Here is a 15919-nt window from a genome sequence, read left to right as displayed (position 1 = left end):
TCATTGGAGAGGGGGCTTCAATGAAGGACTACACTGGCCGTGTGTAAGATGTGTCACAGAAACCTGACCAGCAACCTCTTGACGGACGAACTGCTTGATCTGTAGCAGCAGCGATGTACTATCCGGCGCAACAGCCTTGCTCGGCATTGAAGTGACATGAGGACGAGACTGGTAGGTGGCTACGCGTTCTTTGCGCGGTTCTTCGAAGCTTTCACAGGGACTGACGAGTTGAGACACTGTTGCGGATTTTTAGACAACACCTTATTAAGATATACCTGATGTTCTCGCCATCAGGCATTGTTACGTCAAAGCGCTTACAGAGGTAGACATCTTCTATGTAACTGCTAAATGTCTCCCAGCTCTGTTGCGCAAGACCACGCAAACGTCGCTCGGCGCGAAGCTTGCGAATGTCAGGGCGCCCGAGTACCTGGGTGTCGTTAATTTTGAAGGCCACACACGTCATCAGATCACGTTAGGGGTTGCAGTGCCACACGCTGGCGACAGTGCTCAAATAAACCGACACGTCATTGAGTCTTTTTGGGGGGAGGGGGGGGGGGTCGTACCAGTGGTTGCGAATGCCCACCCGGCCGTAATCAGCGAGCCAGTCTTCTACGTCATGGTTTTCTGCGCCCGCTGAAGATGGAGGGGCCGCTTTGACGCAAGGGGCCAGGGCAGACCACGGTATCCGCTGGGCAGCAGGTTGTGGTTGTCGTAGTCCTTCTTCCTGCATAATGAACACGGGCTGCAGTGGCCGATTGCGAAGTTCGAGATTTCCTTTTGCATCTCGCTCTTCCATAAATTGTGACGGGGGTTTATTCGGATCGTAGAGCGGCAGCGACAAACGCAGCACCAGCAGGTAGAGCACAACCAGTGAGCGGACAGGGTACTAGCCACGTAATGGCGACGGGGCTTCCTTAGCTTGCCGATCTTCTTCCTCACACAGCATTTATATCTCCCTTGATATATCTGGGCTTAATCATGTCATGTGACTTATTATTTCAGCTAATCGTAATCCTTGTCACCTACTTCGCGACTTACGAATTGCTCCACCTAACTTTAAGTAGCTCGCTTACAAAACCCTCATCAGGCGTACACTCGTATATGCATGTCATTGTTTGACACCCCCACCCCTGTATAATATAATTAACGACTAGCAATTGATCAAAAACAACGCTGCCATATTCACCGCTTCTGAAGGTTGTTTCATTGCTAGCACATCGACAATAGAATCCTTGCTCAAACTTACCGCACCTTGCTTTACGACGTAAATTTGTCCGCCTTTATTCTTTTCCCCAACTTCTTTGTTTATCTGTTGCCAAATAAGACGCTGATCTCTCCAGCCCATTACATCGGAACGACCTGTCCACGCAGGCTAAGCCTACCCACAATATGCTCACAGTAAAATTTAGGCCGTTTTTCTTTGCCCATCTAGCAGTTGCTTAGAATGCTCTTCCCGCCTGTATCGTCCCTACACTTCACTTTACTGATTTCAGATCACTTCCTACCACTTACTTGTTATCGACTAATTAATAATTTCAACGTTGTTCATAAGCACACCTTTAACGTGAATACCCTACTGGACCTTTAAGGTGTAATAGAGAAAAAAAAAGACCTGGCAAGCAAGTCAGAAAAACAACAATTTGCGCGCACCACTTTTTGGAACGACAGGCCCGCCATAAATTAGGAGCGAGCAGGATTGCCGAATCAGACGACAGGCACCCTAGTAGCTATATCATGATTTAAACGTGCAAGCTCTCTAATGCATGAATATAAGTCCCGCGCCTTACTTTGGCATCATTGCATAGAGGAAAAAAGCCATTGCGATATCGGGCATGTGTCGCGTGTGCACATGACGTCATTGTGATGCCACGCAAGACGCGATAACTTTGGCCTCGTCCGGTTTGTGCAGAAAGGGGTTGCTCACCCCTACGCTTCTCAATCAGAGATGCCGAGGCTGCGTTTCAGAGAGCTCACTATGCCCCAGCATTTGTAATTCAGCGATCTGAAGCAGGCGCCCATCAAGAGCTTTAAGTCCTGCAAGTGTGACATTTCTTGCACAAATTTCGCGTTTCATTGGTCAAGTGCGCTCCTGCGTACCACACGTTGGGTCCAGAAACGGCCAATATAAGAGTCGGCGAGCAACGCTAAGAAATACATATCTCATTTGAGTGAGCAGAACGTGGTCGTCTCCACAGGAAGCGCAAGTACAGGAGATTGAATGAAGTGAAGGAGCGCCAACGATCTATGAGGGCGGTGGGTTGGAGCGGAACAGGGCGTCTAACGCGCCAGCATCGGGTCCTCCCTTTTTAACCTAGTATTCAAACAACTTCTGCAAAATTAGAAGAAACAGACCCTTTACGAATATGGAAACGGCATCCATTCGAAAGAATAGCCCCAACTTGCTGTAACATTAATTAGGTTCGGCATACAACATTTTTAACTGCTTGAATAAGTGTAAAGTGTCTTTTTTCACATCATTTCTGCAGCCTATGTGGCCATTCGCCATTTATAGCACTATAGCATGTATAAAAGGTTTCACGTACCCAATTACAAATGAACCTCTCCTATATCCAATCTATATTTCGCTCTCTCTGCATTCATGCACACAGTGAGGCGTTGGATTTCTTGTCCAATGCATAAACGCGACCAGTTCCCTAGAAAATTTTCCGTATTCAGGAGGATGCGATTTGCGAGAAAACCAATTCGCTGAGGCATATTTATGTAAAATATGTTTCCGTGGCCAATTACACTATAGTTGTAATTATTAGGGGCCGAAAGGTTAACACCAACCGGATGTTTGCTTGTCTTTGTACGCTGCAACTTATGCTGAGGTAAGTATGAGAAATCTATGTGCGATCAATAAGTTAGCTTTTGCATTTATTTAACTTTAGCTATGCCATGGCGGGTAGTTCTTCAAATGTTCTGTGCATTTCCCTAACATATTTCATGTTTCTTTCCCATAAGAAATTTTATTTGCTTTGATAGTCACACAAAAATCAGTGACATCGCCACGCATCTTAGCGATCTCTTGAGGAGCTATCTTTCCTACTTCCTTTGAATCGAAGGAATGATATTCTGCGGTTATACTTCATCATTTTCAAAGAAACTGTCTTTTGGTCAAGCTTATGGCTTTTCAATAAAGGAACGCCCCGAGGTGGGGCAATAATATCGAAAACTACAGTATTTTTTGCACGATTCGTGTCATGAAAAACGACAAGGGCTTGGATATTGGACGAAACATTTTGCGTTATTAGGTTTAGCCATTATGACATGCGATTATCGTGTCTTATATGTCCACAGATCAACAAAATCTTGGGTCAGCTTGTACCTCCAGGCAATGTCAGCTTAATAGGAGCGGAAATTTCTCGCAGGGTGAGTAAAAATGACATCCGCCATTCCTCAAATAACAAAACGTAACCTTACAGAAGGAAGAGGAACCGTACATGCAATTACGTGAAGATGGCAGAGTTAAAGTTTCAGAAACGCTTAAGGAGTTTGTCAAGTATGTGAAAAAACACCGATATATGTGGTGGGCTGATCTCGTGTTATTGTTGACAGGGTGAGCAATCGTTTTAACTTTTCATATATAGCTAAGTGTACACTTTATTCTGGAAGGGATATTACTTTGTGAATGAAATACTGACATGACACCCGTATCCTGCTTATTTTGTCGTTGTGGTATTTAGTCTCTTTCTATTATGACATGCTCTAACTTGAACGAACAGCGCTGGGTCAATATGTTTAGTGTGCGAACAAAGTGAGCAAGTGTGACGACAAATGTATTATGGGAATCCTGAGGCGCTCTAAAGTAAAGCAATTCCAAACTTTTTACTCCAATTCTGCAATCAGCCCTAAACAATTGGTCAAAAAAATTTCCGCCCACCCCCAACTCCGCCTGTCTGTCGCGCCACCTCACGTAAGCAGCAATAGCTCCCCATCTGATATGACGTGTAACCATTTATTATGCATGAATAAACCCAACAAAAGAAGTATTCCTCTATCGATGCCTTTTGACCATCAGCCCTGTGTTATTGTTCGAAAGTTTTCGGGCTGCGCCCACTTCGCCAGACGGTCACGCGACGTCACAAAACCGCGAAAGCTCGCTGTGTCAAAGTAACGTGTACACATTAAAGATGCATTAATATGCCCAAAACGAATTTTATCTCTGAATAGCCAGAGGCTGCCCCGTCCCAAAAGGAATAGAAGATGGCTGCCCGCCGATCACTGAGGCATCGATACTCGCACCTACCGGTGAGCTCGGATGTATTTCCATACAACAGACCTTTTTGCGTGCCGGTAAAAGGTTATCGAGCCCTTTGGCCACGTAAACATCGCTCTGCCAACTCCTGCTGAGGATCGGTTTTAGTGACATTCTACACCTTCCGTCGCACGCCGCCGCGATTTCCGACCCGCCACTGCGAGAGAACTAAGGCGATGCGGGCTAATCGCATACTGCAGCACCTCCCTCTTGATCAGATTATCTATTTCCACTGAGCTGGCTCGGCCCCATCGAAACCATCTCTACTTAAGCGTCTTCCTCGCCTCTTGTCGGCCAATCAGACAAGAAGAACCACTGCGTGTAGGCAACGTTATTCGTTTTGAAAGCGAACAAAAGTGACCTCCTATGAATGAGGAGAGCGATTCCTTGGCCTGTTGAAATAACGGTGCGTGTCACGGCCCGATACTTGCGTCAGCAGTTATGTGAATTTGACGTCAGGAGATTGGAATAAAAACAAATTGTTAAAAGCTTTACGCTATAGAGCCTCTGCATACATTGTTTGCATTCACCTTATTATGGCTCAAAAAGCGAAAATTCTTCAGATTCAGGGCTCGGGTTAGAATTATTCGGCATCGAAGCTTTCGTGGAGTTGTTATTTCAATGCCGTGTAACGGCTTATTTTGTCGACTGCGCTTTTATGGCGCGGTGGTTACCAGCCTGTTCGCAGATAAGAGAGAGTCTGGAATTCCGCACCGCCCGACTGACATAAGGAAAAGCACAGAATGTCGGGGGAGTTGCTACGTTGACATATTTCTGGTTTAGAGCTCGAAGGGACAGCGACGAAGGCTGTCCGTCAACCGAGACGTGGCACTAGTCCTGTCTGCTTCTAGTCTTTGTCTACGTCCCTTCGCGCCATAATTTAAAAAAATGTTTGACATAAGCAAACTGGGTGTTTGGCATGGAAGCTTGGCATGGAAGGCGAAACATTGGCAGCTATAGCAAAATTTAGGGTTGCGCCTCGACTCCTCGGCAGACGTATATACGCGGGTGGGATAAACGCGAGGTGCCCAAATTTCTGGCACCCTTGAACACTTTAACACGCCATGTAGGAACTGCAGTGGCATCGCAGCGGCTCCACTGCGCCGGCCGTAATAGAGCAACACCAGTGGAATTGAATTGCTTTCAGATTCTAAGCAATACGATGCTGTTGCACTTTATGAATTGTGTAAAAAAAAATTAAGATACAACTCATAATCAGTGGACCACATGCATCGTGACTGCTGTTTGCACACTGCAATTGTCAAAAATTAAAGGGAATGTTTCACACAGTGCTATAAAACGTGAGCTGAACAAGCTTGTCGTTTAAGTACTACAGTACCTACCTTATATATAGCCCTAAAATAGACAAGTAGCATGCATAAATGTCAATATATATGGAGCGTTACGAAGACGTGGGCGACGATGACGGAAAATTTCTTTCACTATGCGCGTCAATGCTATCGCATTCAAAGGATGTAGGGTTAAGCATGAAAAGTAGTCGATACAGAGTACCAGAATCGTGAAAACGAACTTTCAGGGGCAATAAGTAAGAGTGATCGTGTGGAGGAAGCGCTTATTCAGCACGCCGTCGTCACGCTAGCAAGTCAGGGCCACCCACCTGCAACGACGCCCCAGTAGACCTTCACGAGACACCGACGTGGTGGAGAAAAGTGGTCCACTGGTATAAGTATCTCGAGACCAGCTACTGCCTCGTCGAGAAATTAATGCCAGTTGATCGCTCGACGATGCCAGTCGAGACATCAACGCCAACCTTCCAACTCTTGCAGTGTTGTGCGAGGCTGAACTTTCGCTATGCCAAGTGCGCGAAACCAGACGCCAAAGACGAGCTGTTTAATAGAAACTTGGCGACAATCCCTACACTCCTGCCAGCTCATGATAGATAGCTTCTTGTGTGCGGGAAAGTCAAATATAACCCCGCCACCGCCAAAAACACAACGGGAAAAATTTATGCAGAGACAACTCACCCGTTGGCAGAGCTAAACAGCAAGCTGGACACCGGTATGTATTCCGCATCACTTTAAGTTGGACGGCTGCAGGAATAGTCGACCTAACATGTACAATAGTATCGGATTTGTCATTACCTACCGCGTACCGCCACGCCGATGTACCAGCGGGCGCCTTGTTGTCGCTTATATCGAGAACGAGAACGATGACACCAACGACCTTCTCACGATCAAAAGGCTTAAGAAGTAAAAGAAGCAATATCATGGAACAACCCCTTTTATTCTTCGTGCATTATCGGCTGACTTATGCGTTTCGTTCGAGCTTGGTGGAACTCAATTGGCACCCTCCACGGCCGCTGCCGCCGCAGCGAATGTGCCACCTTCTTCTACACTCGGAAAGTGATGAGGTCGGGATCGAGTTAAGCCAATCGACTGGTACCAGCAGGAAAATTTGTTCAAGACAATGACAATAAGGAGGGAGAGAAGTCTAGAAGCATGTAGGAAAAGAAGAGAAAATGCCTAGGAGGTATCATGCGGAGCAGCCAGCATTCGTAAGCTTGGTCGACCTTCTCGTTCGTTTTCTCGTCGGTAGATACATGTGTTGAGAAGAGAACGGGAAGGAGAGTGGCACCATCGCTTACATGGGAGAGGAGCAGCCGTTCTCTCTAGGCAGTCACACTGAGCACTCATACCCGAGAAATGCACAGCCAGTTCTATATGTAGAGGTTGTTTTACTGAACTCATGCCAGACTTTAAAAATAGGCAAATGCTACGTAGACAGACAGAACAAAGGAAATGTTGTTTGCCGTCGCTTGAAGATAGATCTTTCGCAATCCACTCAATCCCACAGTTACTTTAGCAATTTACCAACTTCTCAATTATTACAATCAGATGAAAAGTGTTAATGATAACATTGTACAACAACATGACAAACTCTTCCACCAGCAAATCGATCATCCTGACACTAATACACCCTTTCCCCTTCCCACAACGCCGAGTAGCAGGTCCGAACATTGAATCAGGGCGACCTTTCAGCTTTTCTCTCATAATAAATGGGTCTTTCTGTATCAGTACTAGGCTGAGAAAGAAGGCCGAAAACATTAGATTCGATGGGTCACAGCTCTTTTTGAGCTAAAGCCAGAGGTTACACTAAATGAAGAAGATGGACCATGATGTGATTGGCTGACAAAAAATAGAGCCATGACTATCACTGCATGTGCAAAGATAACTTGAATTTTCGTCATACATCTGGTGAAGTAGGAATTGTAATTTGTTCAACGTATATTCCAGAATTTATAGGATTTTAAACAGTGCTCGTGCTTCCTATTACACACAGTAATGAAATAATAATATAAAGGAAAGCACTACTGCCATACCTTGCGTATACTTTCTAGCGACAACCCTAGAAACTATAGCGCAGACCAATTCGTAACGTCTCTATATGCAGAGATGACGTAAAAAATGGACGAGGCTTCCCCTTTGTAAACCTGTAAACATAGAAGTTTGCTTATACATATACGGGGAATTTAATGCGTGAATAGATGTCAGCACTGTAGACTGCATAACACTACAAAAGTTCATGAATTTATCCGCAGGAAATTGCGGAGCGCGCTGTCGAAACCTACTTCCTTACATGATGCCGAATTTCGCACAAAGGGAACAGAGAAAATTGACGAGAAGGCTTTACAGTATTCACGCTCAGAATAAGGAAAAGTACGTAGAGACACCACTTGTAAATTTAACACACAGATTTTCATCACGTCTGAACGCTCGCATTTGCGTTCATTCCTTTCTTCTACATTTGCTCTTATTAGTTTATAATGTTTCTCTATATGGCCCTGTGAACTAATGCAAAAATTCAAGGAATAAACTATTGATTCATTGATTTGTATTTCGAGCGTGGCGGTAAAAGGTTCGTGAATTGCTTCCACGCGCTGAGTGCACAAACCATCTCTGACTGATCGCAGACTGCCTTATTGTAGCTTAAAGGGGGCATAACATTCCTGACTTGATAGTGTCTGGGTGTGAAGCGTTCCCGGTAAGCTAAGGGGCTCGTTCCGCCATTTGTTTCGTCTCTTTATCTCTGGTATAAGCACTGTCGAAACCTGTAGAAAGGTCGAAGACACCTAGCCGCTGTCAACGTTGCCTGTTTTACGTGCGGCTCAGAACAATATTCTAGCGGCATGTCTCACCAATCTTAGTATTTGCCCGGGAGCGAATGCTTTGGTATATACGCAAACGACGGTCAGAAAACGGCTGCAAAGAGACGGCCAGAGACAGGAAGACAAGGCAATAAGCGGATGGGTGTATCTCCACGCACACGTGACTCGGGGTTTCCCTATAAGCGCTGAAACGTTTTTCCTTTTTCTTGCTTTTTTGCACACGTTTCAAGTGCGGCTCCAATACGCCGAAGATATGTGGTGTACGAAGCCGCGTTCATAGATGCATGCGTAGCTAACTTCCGGAACCACAATGTTACAATATTTGAGAAATGACGCTACGTTGATCCTGCCGCCAAGAGCGGACAAATCTAAATCAAAGGCTCGTTTACTTATGTAAGGCCCTCTTGGCTGGACTTCTCCGCGATAAGGTAGCCTTGGCGCCTACAGGATTATCTGACTGAGCTTTGTCGGTTGCTCGGTTTCCATAGTCAGAAGTTCAAATCCTCGCTTGACGCTTGACAAGAGCTTTCTTTTTAAATAAGATGACGGTAAGCTCGAATTTCACCTCCTCCAGTGCAATGCATCTCCAGGCTTGGAGTGGCGCCTGACGCCGGCAAAATATGCCAAGAGCCGGTGGGGATATAGCAATGCAGGTACCACTAAATAGGCAGACGAAAAGTCCCTACGTTGGCTTTTGCGAAGTAGCGACAAGTTCCTCCTCTCTTACCCCGCATTATTTCGCGCTATTCGTTCCTACCACATTTTTTCCGCGCTTTTTGTTCCTAACGCGCATTTGGACGGTGGCGGAAATTGCTGCAGCTGCTGCAGCAAGAAGCGTCCGGAAAGGTACGCTGACTTCCAGCAAACAGCGACAGATATACAGAAGTCACCTTCGTTGAAAACCTGTAGCTGACACAACTGCACAAGCAAAAAACAAGCGTGCTAGCGCCGCCGAACTGAGCACCTGGGGCCGTATAACGTAAAACTATTCCAATATGTTTTTATTTCAAACTCCTGACGTCAACTATCCATAACCGCTGACGCAAGCACCGGGCGGTCACCCGCAGTGTTTCCTGAAGAGATCAATCAAGCGCTCTTCGTTCACAGGTCACTTTTGTTTGCTTGAAAAACAAATAACGTTGCCTACACTGAGTGGCTTGTCTTATCTTAGAAGTTTTATTAGAAGCAAATAAACCGATGCTCTCCGGCAGGTGCGAGTACCCGGCGCCTGAGTGATCGGCGGCAGCCATATTTTATTCCTTTCGGAAGTGGGCAGCCTGTGGCTATTCAGAAGAAATTTGAATTTTGTTCGGCATATTAATGCATCTTTAGTGCGTGCACGTCACTTGGACGCGATGAGTTTTTGCGGTTTTGTGACATCGCGCGACAGGCAGGTGAAGTGAGTGCAGCCCGAAAACTTTTGACCAATAGCCGGGGGCTAATGGCCAAAAGGCGTGAAATCAGAAATAACTATTTTTCTTTTTTTTCGGTCAAATCATGCATAACCAGTGTGTACACGTCATATCACATGGGGAGCTATCGCGATTTTCGTGACGTCGCGTGACAGACAGGTGAAGGGGGGGGGGGGGGGGTCCAAAAAGTTTTTGACCAGTCGCGGAGGGCTGATTACAGAAATGGAATAGAAACGCTTAGAATAGTTCTACGTTATGGCACCCCTGGACTGGCCCAGAAAGAACATGGCGGACGGAAGCAGCTCCCAGCCGGAAGTGGGCGCTGTCCAAAAAAGTGCATAAGTACCGTCGCAATAGTATTCGGTACTTAGATTTTGATAGAAAAGCTCATAATGGGATTTTAGGATACCCACTACGCTTCTAGAAAAGACGCCTCTAATCAGAAGAGGAATTTGCCTCCCTGGTGCAGTAGTCGGCCACTCCCTCCTAAATGGCTCATTCGATCAGCCAATGGCCCTCTTTCCCTGCCAGTCAATGGCCCTCTGTGAGCACCTCACCGAGGCGGCTGTCAGATCTGTAACGCAGGAAGGTGTGCTAAGAATCTCTGGACCCGGACAGGCCGCCATTGGAAACTGACCCTGGCAACCTTTAACACCCGAACCCCGTCGACTGAGGCTAGCTTAGCAGCACTCTTTAAAACACTATCAGGCATTGTTTGGGATATTATTGGACTCAGTGAGATGAGAACCAGTGAGGCTTATGCAGTGATGACTAACGGCCGCGTTCTCTACTATAGAGGTCTCCCAGATAAGAAGCAATACGTGGTAGGATTCCTAATCCATAAGGACTTAGCGGGCAACATTGATGAGTTCTACAGCATCAATGAGACGGTAGCAGTAGTCGTAATCAAACCCAATAAGAGGTATAGAATAAAGGTAGTACAAGCCTACGCTTCAACATCCAGGCATAATCATGATGAAGTAGGTCAGTTTCATGATGATGTTGAATTAGCGATTAGAAAAGTGCAAACTCAGAATAGCGTAGTTAGTAATGGGCGACTTCAATGCAAAAGTCGGGAAAAGCAAGCTGGTTAACAAGCAATTGACAATTACGACGTTGATTCTGAGAACGCTAGACGAGAGATGCTGGTAGAATTTGCGGACAGGAATAAGCTGCGAATAATGAACACCTCCTCCACAAGCGTAGAAACAGAAGGCCTCGAAAAGCACTAACGATGAAACAAGAAATGAAATTGATTCTATACTTTGTGCCGATCCTAGCGTAGTGCTGGATTTAGAATTGTTAGCTAGGGCAAATTGCAGTGATCATAGGCCAGTGAGATCTAGGGTTCAACAAAAATTGACACGTGTACTTGTTTATCTTTATCGGACGGCCACGTTTCACCGCCTAACAAACGTTATCGCACAGCACAGGACGCGCCTGCATGTATCGGAAATTTCCGCTGTCTGTGACCGAACCTTGTGTAATCTGATTGCATGTATGCGTGGCGCGAATAATGTAGAACTTTGTGGAAGACACGCGGGTCCCAGCGATTACATTGGAACATTCGATGACTGATGTATAAAAGCCGACGCGCTTGACCCGCTGATCAGATTTTGACGATCGCCGACTGTGTTCAGCGCTGTCAACATTCTTTAAGTGCAGCCTGTTTTCGTGGGCACAGGTTCACGCAACGAAAGCTACTTTCGTCTTTCACAGTTTTGCTACTGTGTTCTTTATACGTCACTACCACGTCACGATATGAAGAGAAAGTAATATTGGTCAAGATGAAAGAAGCAAACCTAGACACCGTGAGGGCAAAAACAAACCAAATTCAGGCTGCTATTTACAAACAAAGATGCAGCGTTAGAACAGACATGAAGATTAGATTGAGGTATCCAAGGAAACCCTTACTAAAGTAGCTTCAGAGGCAGCAATTTAGCTGGTAGGCAAGGCATCAAGGCAACCAGTAGGCGAGCTCTCCCCATTAACAAAGGACCGAATAAAGAAATAATAAATGAAAGTGCCCAACTCAGCAATTCGCGCAACTGTCAAAAATGGTGAACAAGAAGAAAATAAAGGATATTCGAAATTACAGCGTGCTTTAAATGCTTGAAAACTGACAGCTCTCTATACCAAGTGTCTTTCGAATTCAAGAGCCCCAGAGATCTTAAAGAATGCAAACATTATACTAATTTACTAATTAAGAAGCGTTAGGAAATTGAAAACTATAGGCCCATTAGCTCCAAGATCACCAAGATAATTTCCAATAGAATAAGCGCGACACTGCACTTTAATCAACCTAGCAAACAGGCTTTCTTCAGGAAGGAATACTCTACAATGCATCAAATTCATGTCATTATTCAGGTAATCGTGAATCTAGCAGAGTACAGTCATCCTCTCCATATGACTTTCATTGATTATGAAAGGCATTTAATTCAGCAGAGATACCAGCAGTCCATGAGGTTTTATGTAATCAAGGAGTACAGGCCGCTGACCTAAAAATTAAGGTAGCTGACAGATTTCACAGCTACCTTAATTTTCGACAAGAAATGTAGGAAGATACCTATAAAGAAAGGGGTCAGACAAGGAGACACAATTTTTCCGCTACTTACTGCGGGCTTGGAAGAAGCATTCAAGCTATTAAACTGGGAAGACTTGGGAGTAAGGATCAACGGGGAAAGCTCAGCAACCTTCTGTTTGCAGATGATATTGTCCTGTTACAACAAATGTTCGAGAGAGTGTAAGAGAGAGTGTAAGAGAAAGTGTAACAGAGAGAGTGTAAGAGTGAAGTTGAACATTAATATGCAGAAGACAAAGATAATAACGAATAGCCAGGCAACACAACAAGCGTTCAGGATCGCCAGTAATCTTCAAGAGTGTGTGAACGAGTACGTTTACATAGATCTATTACTCACAGGGAACCCTGATCATGAGAAGGAAATTTACAGAAGGATAAAAATCTGTTGAATAGTATACGGCAGACATTCTAAGCTCCTGAACGAAAGCTTGCACTTACCATTGTACAAAACCCGATATTATAATTGAAAAAGGAAGGCGTAAAAAGGTGCATTTTACCGTTGTTGACATATGGGGCGAAAACTTGGAGTCCGACAAAGAAGCATGAGAACGACTTAAGGACCACGTAAAGTACGCTGGAAAGAAGAAGGCTATGCACGACGTTAAGAGAGAAAAGGGAAGCGGTTTGTATAAGAGAGAAAACGGGTATAGTCAACATTCTAATTGACATTAGAAGAAAAAAATGGTCCTCGGCAGGTTATGTAATGCGTAGGTTAGATAACCGGTGGAACTTTAGGGTTACAGAATTGTCGCCAAGAGAAGGGAAGGGTGGTCATGGACGGCAGAAGATTACGTGGGGCGATGAAATTAGTAAATTTTCGGGCGCTTCTTGGAAGCGTTTGGCGACAGACAGGAGTAATTGGAGATCGCAGGGAGAAGCCTTCGTCCTGCAGTGGACATAAAATAGACTAATAATGATGATAGTGATGATGATAATTAATCATTGAAATATGTGACTGAAGCAGTGCTTCGAGAGGTCTCCTTTCTTATATGACCGTCTCGAGCTTCTCTAAAAAGTGTAGAATGTTTTCCAACAAAAAATGAAAGCGGGCATGATCAAAATTTGCACATACAATGCGCCAGTAACTTTGTCATTTGTGATGCCTGAGCTCAGAGCGAACAATGCGCTTTGGAGAAAGCACTCCCATTATTACAGACTCAGAACAGCTTAAGTGTAACAGAGGCCGCTACAGGAACACGGCAAAAAGTATGTGCAAAAAGAAAACATGGCTAATAAGCATAACTTATGGAGGTGCCTCGGTCATACGCAAAAGATGCCTAAAGCGACCATGACAAGTAAACAAAAGAATGTTATATCAGTGAGACTAGTGATAAACAGGATGGTAAACTAATATCGGCGCGCTGATGGAATAACCATCATGCTTCGGCGAGGGCAGAGCAAGAACTAATCACTGGGCTGCATAGAACATACCATTTCAAGCAATTGTCATCCCATCGAAGAAGCTGTTGTAACGCAGGCGTAGGAGCCAAAGAAGAGTAAATGATCGTGCCTCACCTACCAATATGTGATCAGACACTGACTATGCTTTGTGGTGTGTAAGATAGCTTTTTCGCAATTGTTCCAATGTTAATTCTACTGAGAAGTTCGAGCTATAATGCTAAGCGAGCCATACAGTAATAAGCGTTAACGAAATATGGACATGCGATGTTACTGCAAGACACTTATGCACAGTAGGAAACGGTATGCTGCTGAGGCTTTTTAAATACCTTAAAATATATTGTCGTTGTTGCGAATACCATGCTTCGAAGAACAATGATGAGATTTGTACATGTTTCGGAAAGTTGTTGCACTGGTAGGCGCTTTTCCATATCATACCAAAAAATGGCCAGGCTTAGCTTGGTTAAGCCAAGAATGCGTTGCATATTGCGTTGGGGCCCAGCTTTTCCTCCGGCTGTCGTGACGTCACGTCACGTGGTTGCGCTAAAGGTCAATGGGGGCTGCCCGGCCGCGCCCAAGGGCTGAACTGAGTGATTGCAATATGCAACGCATAAAACTCTAGTGTAGGGGTATGAGCCACTATGGTGGCTCATACCCCCAATGGTGGCTGCCCGGCCGCGCCCAAGGGCTGAACTGAGTGATTGCAATATGCAACGAATAATATATTTTGTTGCAAAAAATCACAGTCAGCGACACACCAGCCTTCGAAGAACATTCTAAAGGTTTACCCAGACATGGCCATGAAGTGGTTTGCCTTGAAGGTAGGGAAGCAGTCAGTGCTCCCAGCATTGAGACAGTGGGTTTTTTAGAATTCTCTTGTGCTGGTGATAAAAAGTAAAAAAAATTCAATGAAAGTAAGTAATTGCATTCTGTAAAACAAATTATATTTCTGTAACTAATTTTTATATTCGGAAGACTACTGTTTTTTGTATATTGTATCAGTTACTATTACAATTTCAGACGTAGCATGACCCGCATCGGTCCCAAGGGCCGCATAATCACATCAACAGGTAAGTTTTTCTAATTCGACCTCAACTTATAGATTCTCTACGCTAAAGCTCACGTTAAATTATTGGTGCTGCAAAAAAAAAGATGCACAAACGACACGAAATTTACGAGAATATGATACGAAAATAACGATACGCGCCGTAATAGAAAACTTGAGCGCAGCGGTATACATGTCTTGATTTCGCGATATATTGGCAGGCGCGTACGATCTATCTCGTGTGGCACATTGCAAACGGAGCGAAGTATGACTCGACGGCCTCATGAATTCGGAGACCACGAGAGGCAGACCTCATGCGGTGCTCCACTCATGCAGTGGTTTGTTTCCCTATATAGCATCGGTGGCGTCATCGGTGAACAGACGACGTGCAGAAATATGGCGCCATTTCCTAGCCATCGTTTCAGCAAAGCCCGTGATGCTTTTCTTCTCACGCCTTTGGCCATGCCCTCCTCCTCCACTTTCGGCTTCATGGTTCCGCTGCACCTGCCTCTTCCGGTTTCCTCTCGCGCAGTCCTTCATCCGCGCTTCGCGTTTGCTCTCGCATATTTGGTTGTACTCGTTCGCTTGCTTATAAGACCTTCAAGGGATGACGCTGATGCTCGATTCAGGAACGACCGCCTAAGAGCTGTGCTCTAATAGGATTGCCTTCATCATCATCATCAGCCTAGTTACGCCCACTGCAGGGCAAAGGCCTCTCCCATACTTCTCCAACTACCCCGGTCATGTACTAATTGTGGCCATGTTGTCCCTGCAAACGTCTTAATGTCATCCGCCCACCTAACTTTCTGCCGCCCCCTGCTACGCTTCCCTTCCCTTGGAATCCAGTCCGTAACCCTTAATGACCATCGGTTATCTTCCCTCCTCATTACATGTCCGGCCCATGCCCATTTCTTTTTCTTGATTTCAACTAAGATGTCATTTACCCGCATTTGTTCCCTCACCCAATCTGCTCTTTTTTTTATCCCTTAACGTTACACCCATCATTCTTCTTTCCATAGCTCGTTGGGTCGTCCTCAATTTCAGTAGAACCCTTTTCGTAAGCCTCCAGGTTTCTGCCCCCTACGTGAGTACTGGTAAC

General features: G+C 45.2%; 1 protein-coding gene across 1 annotated transcript in view; it reads left to right on the top strand.

The window, feature by feature from the left end:
• Positions 1-3305: 3305 nt before the first annotated feature.
• Positions 3306-15919, top strand: part of LOC129380650 (uncharacterized) — a 37570-nt gene continuing 24956 nt past the window's right edge. Inside the window, exons 1-3 of the mRNA XM_072285128.1 lie at positions 3306-3372; positions 3426-3559; positions 14796-14845. Coding sequence (XP_072141229.1) covers positions 3444-3559; positions 14796-14845 — 166 coding nt within the window. The 5' untranslated portion in view covers positions 3306-3372; positions 3426-3443. The remainder of the gene's footprint in view (positions 3373-3425; positions 3560-14795; positions 14846-15919) is intronic.

The sequence above is a fragment of the Dermacentor andersoni genome, chromosome 10, assembly GCF_023375885.2.
Source record: "Dermacentor andersoni chromosome 10, qqDerAnde1_hic_scaffold, whole genome shotgun sequence".
NCBI lineage: Eukaryota > Metazoa > Arthropoda > Arachnida > Ixodida > Ixodidae > Dermacentor > Dermacentor andersoni.
Note: the sequence above shows the minus strand (reverse complement) of the source record. Positions and strands in the feature narration are given on the sequence as shown.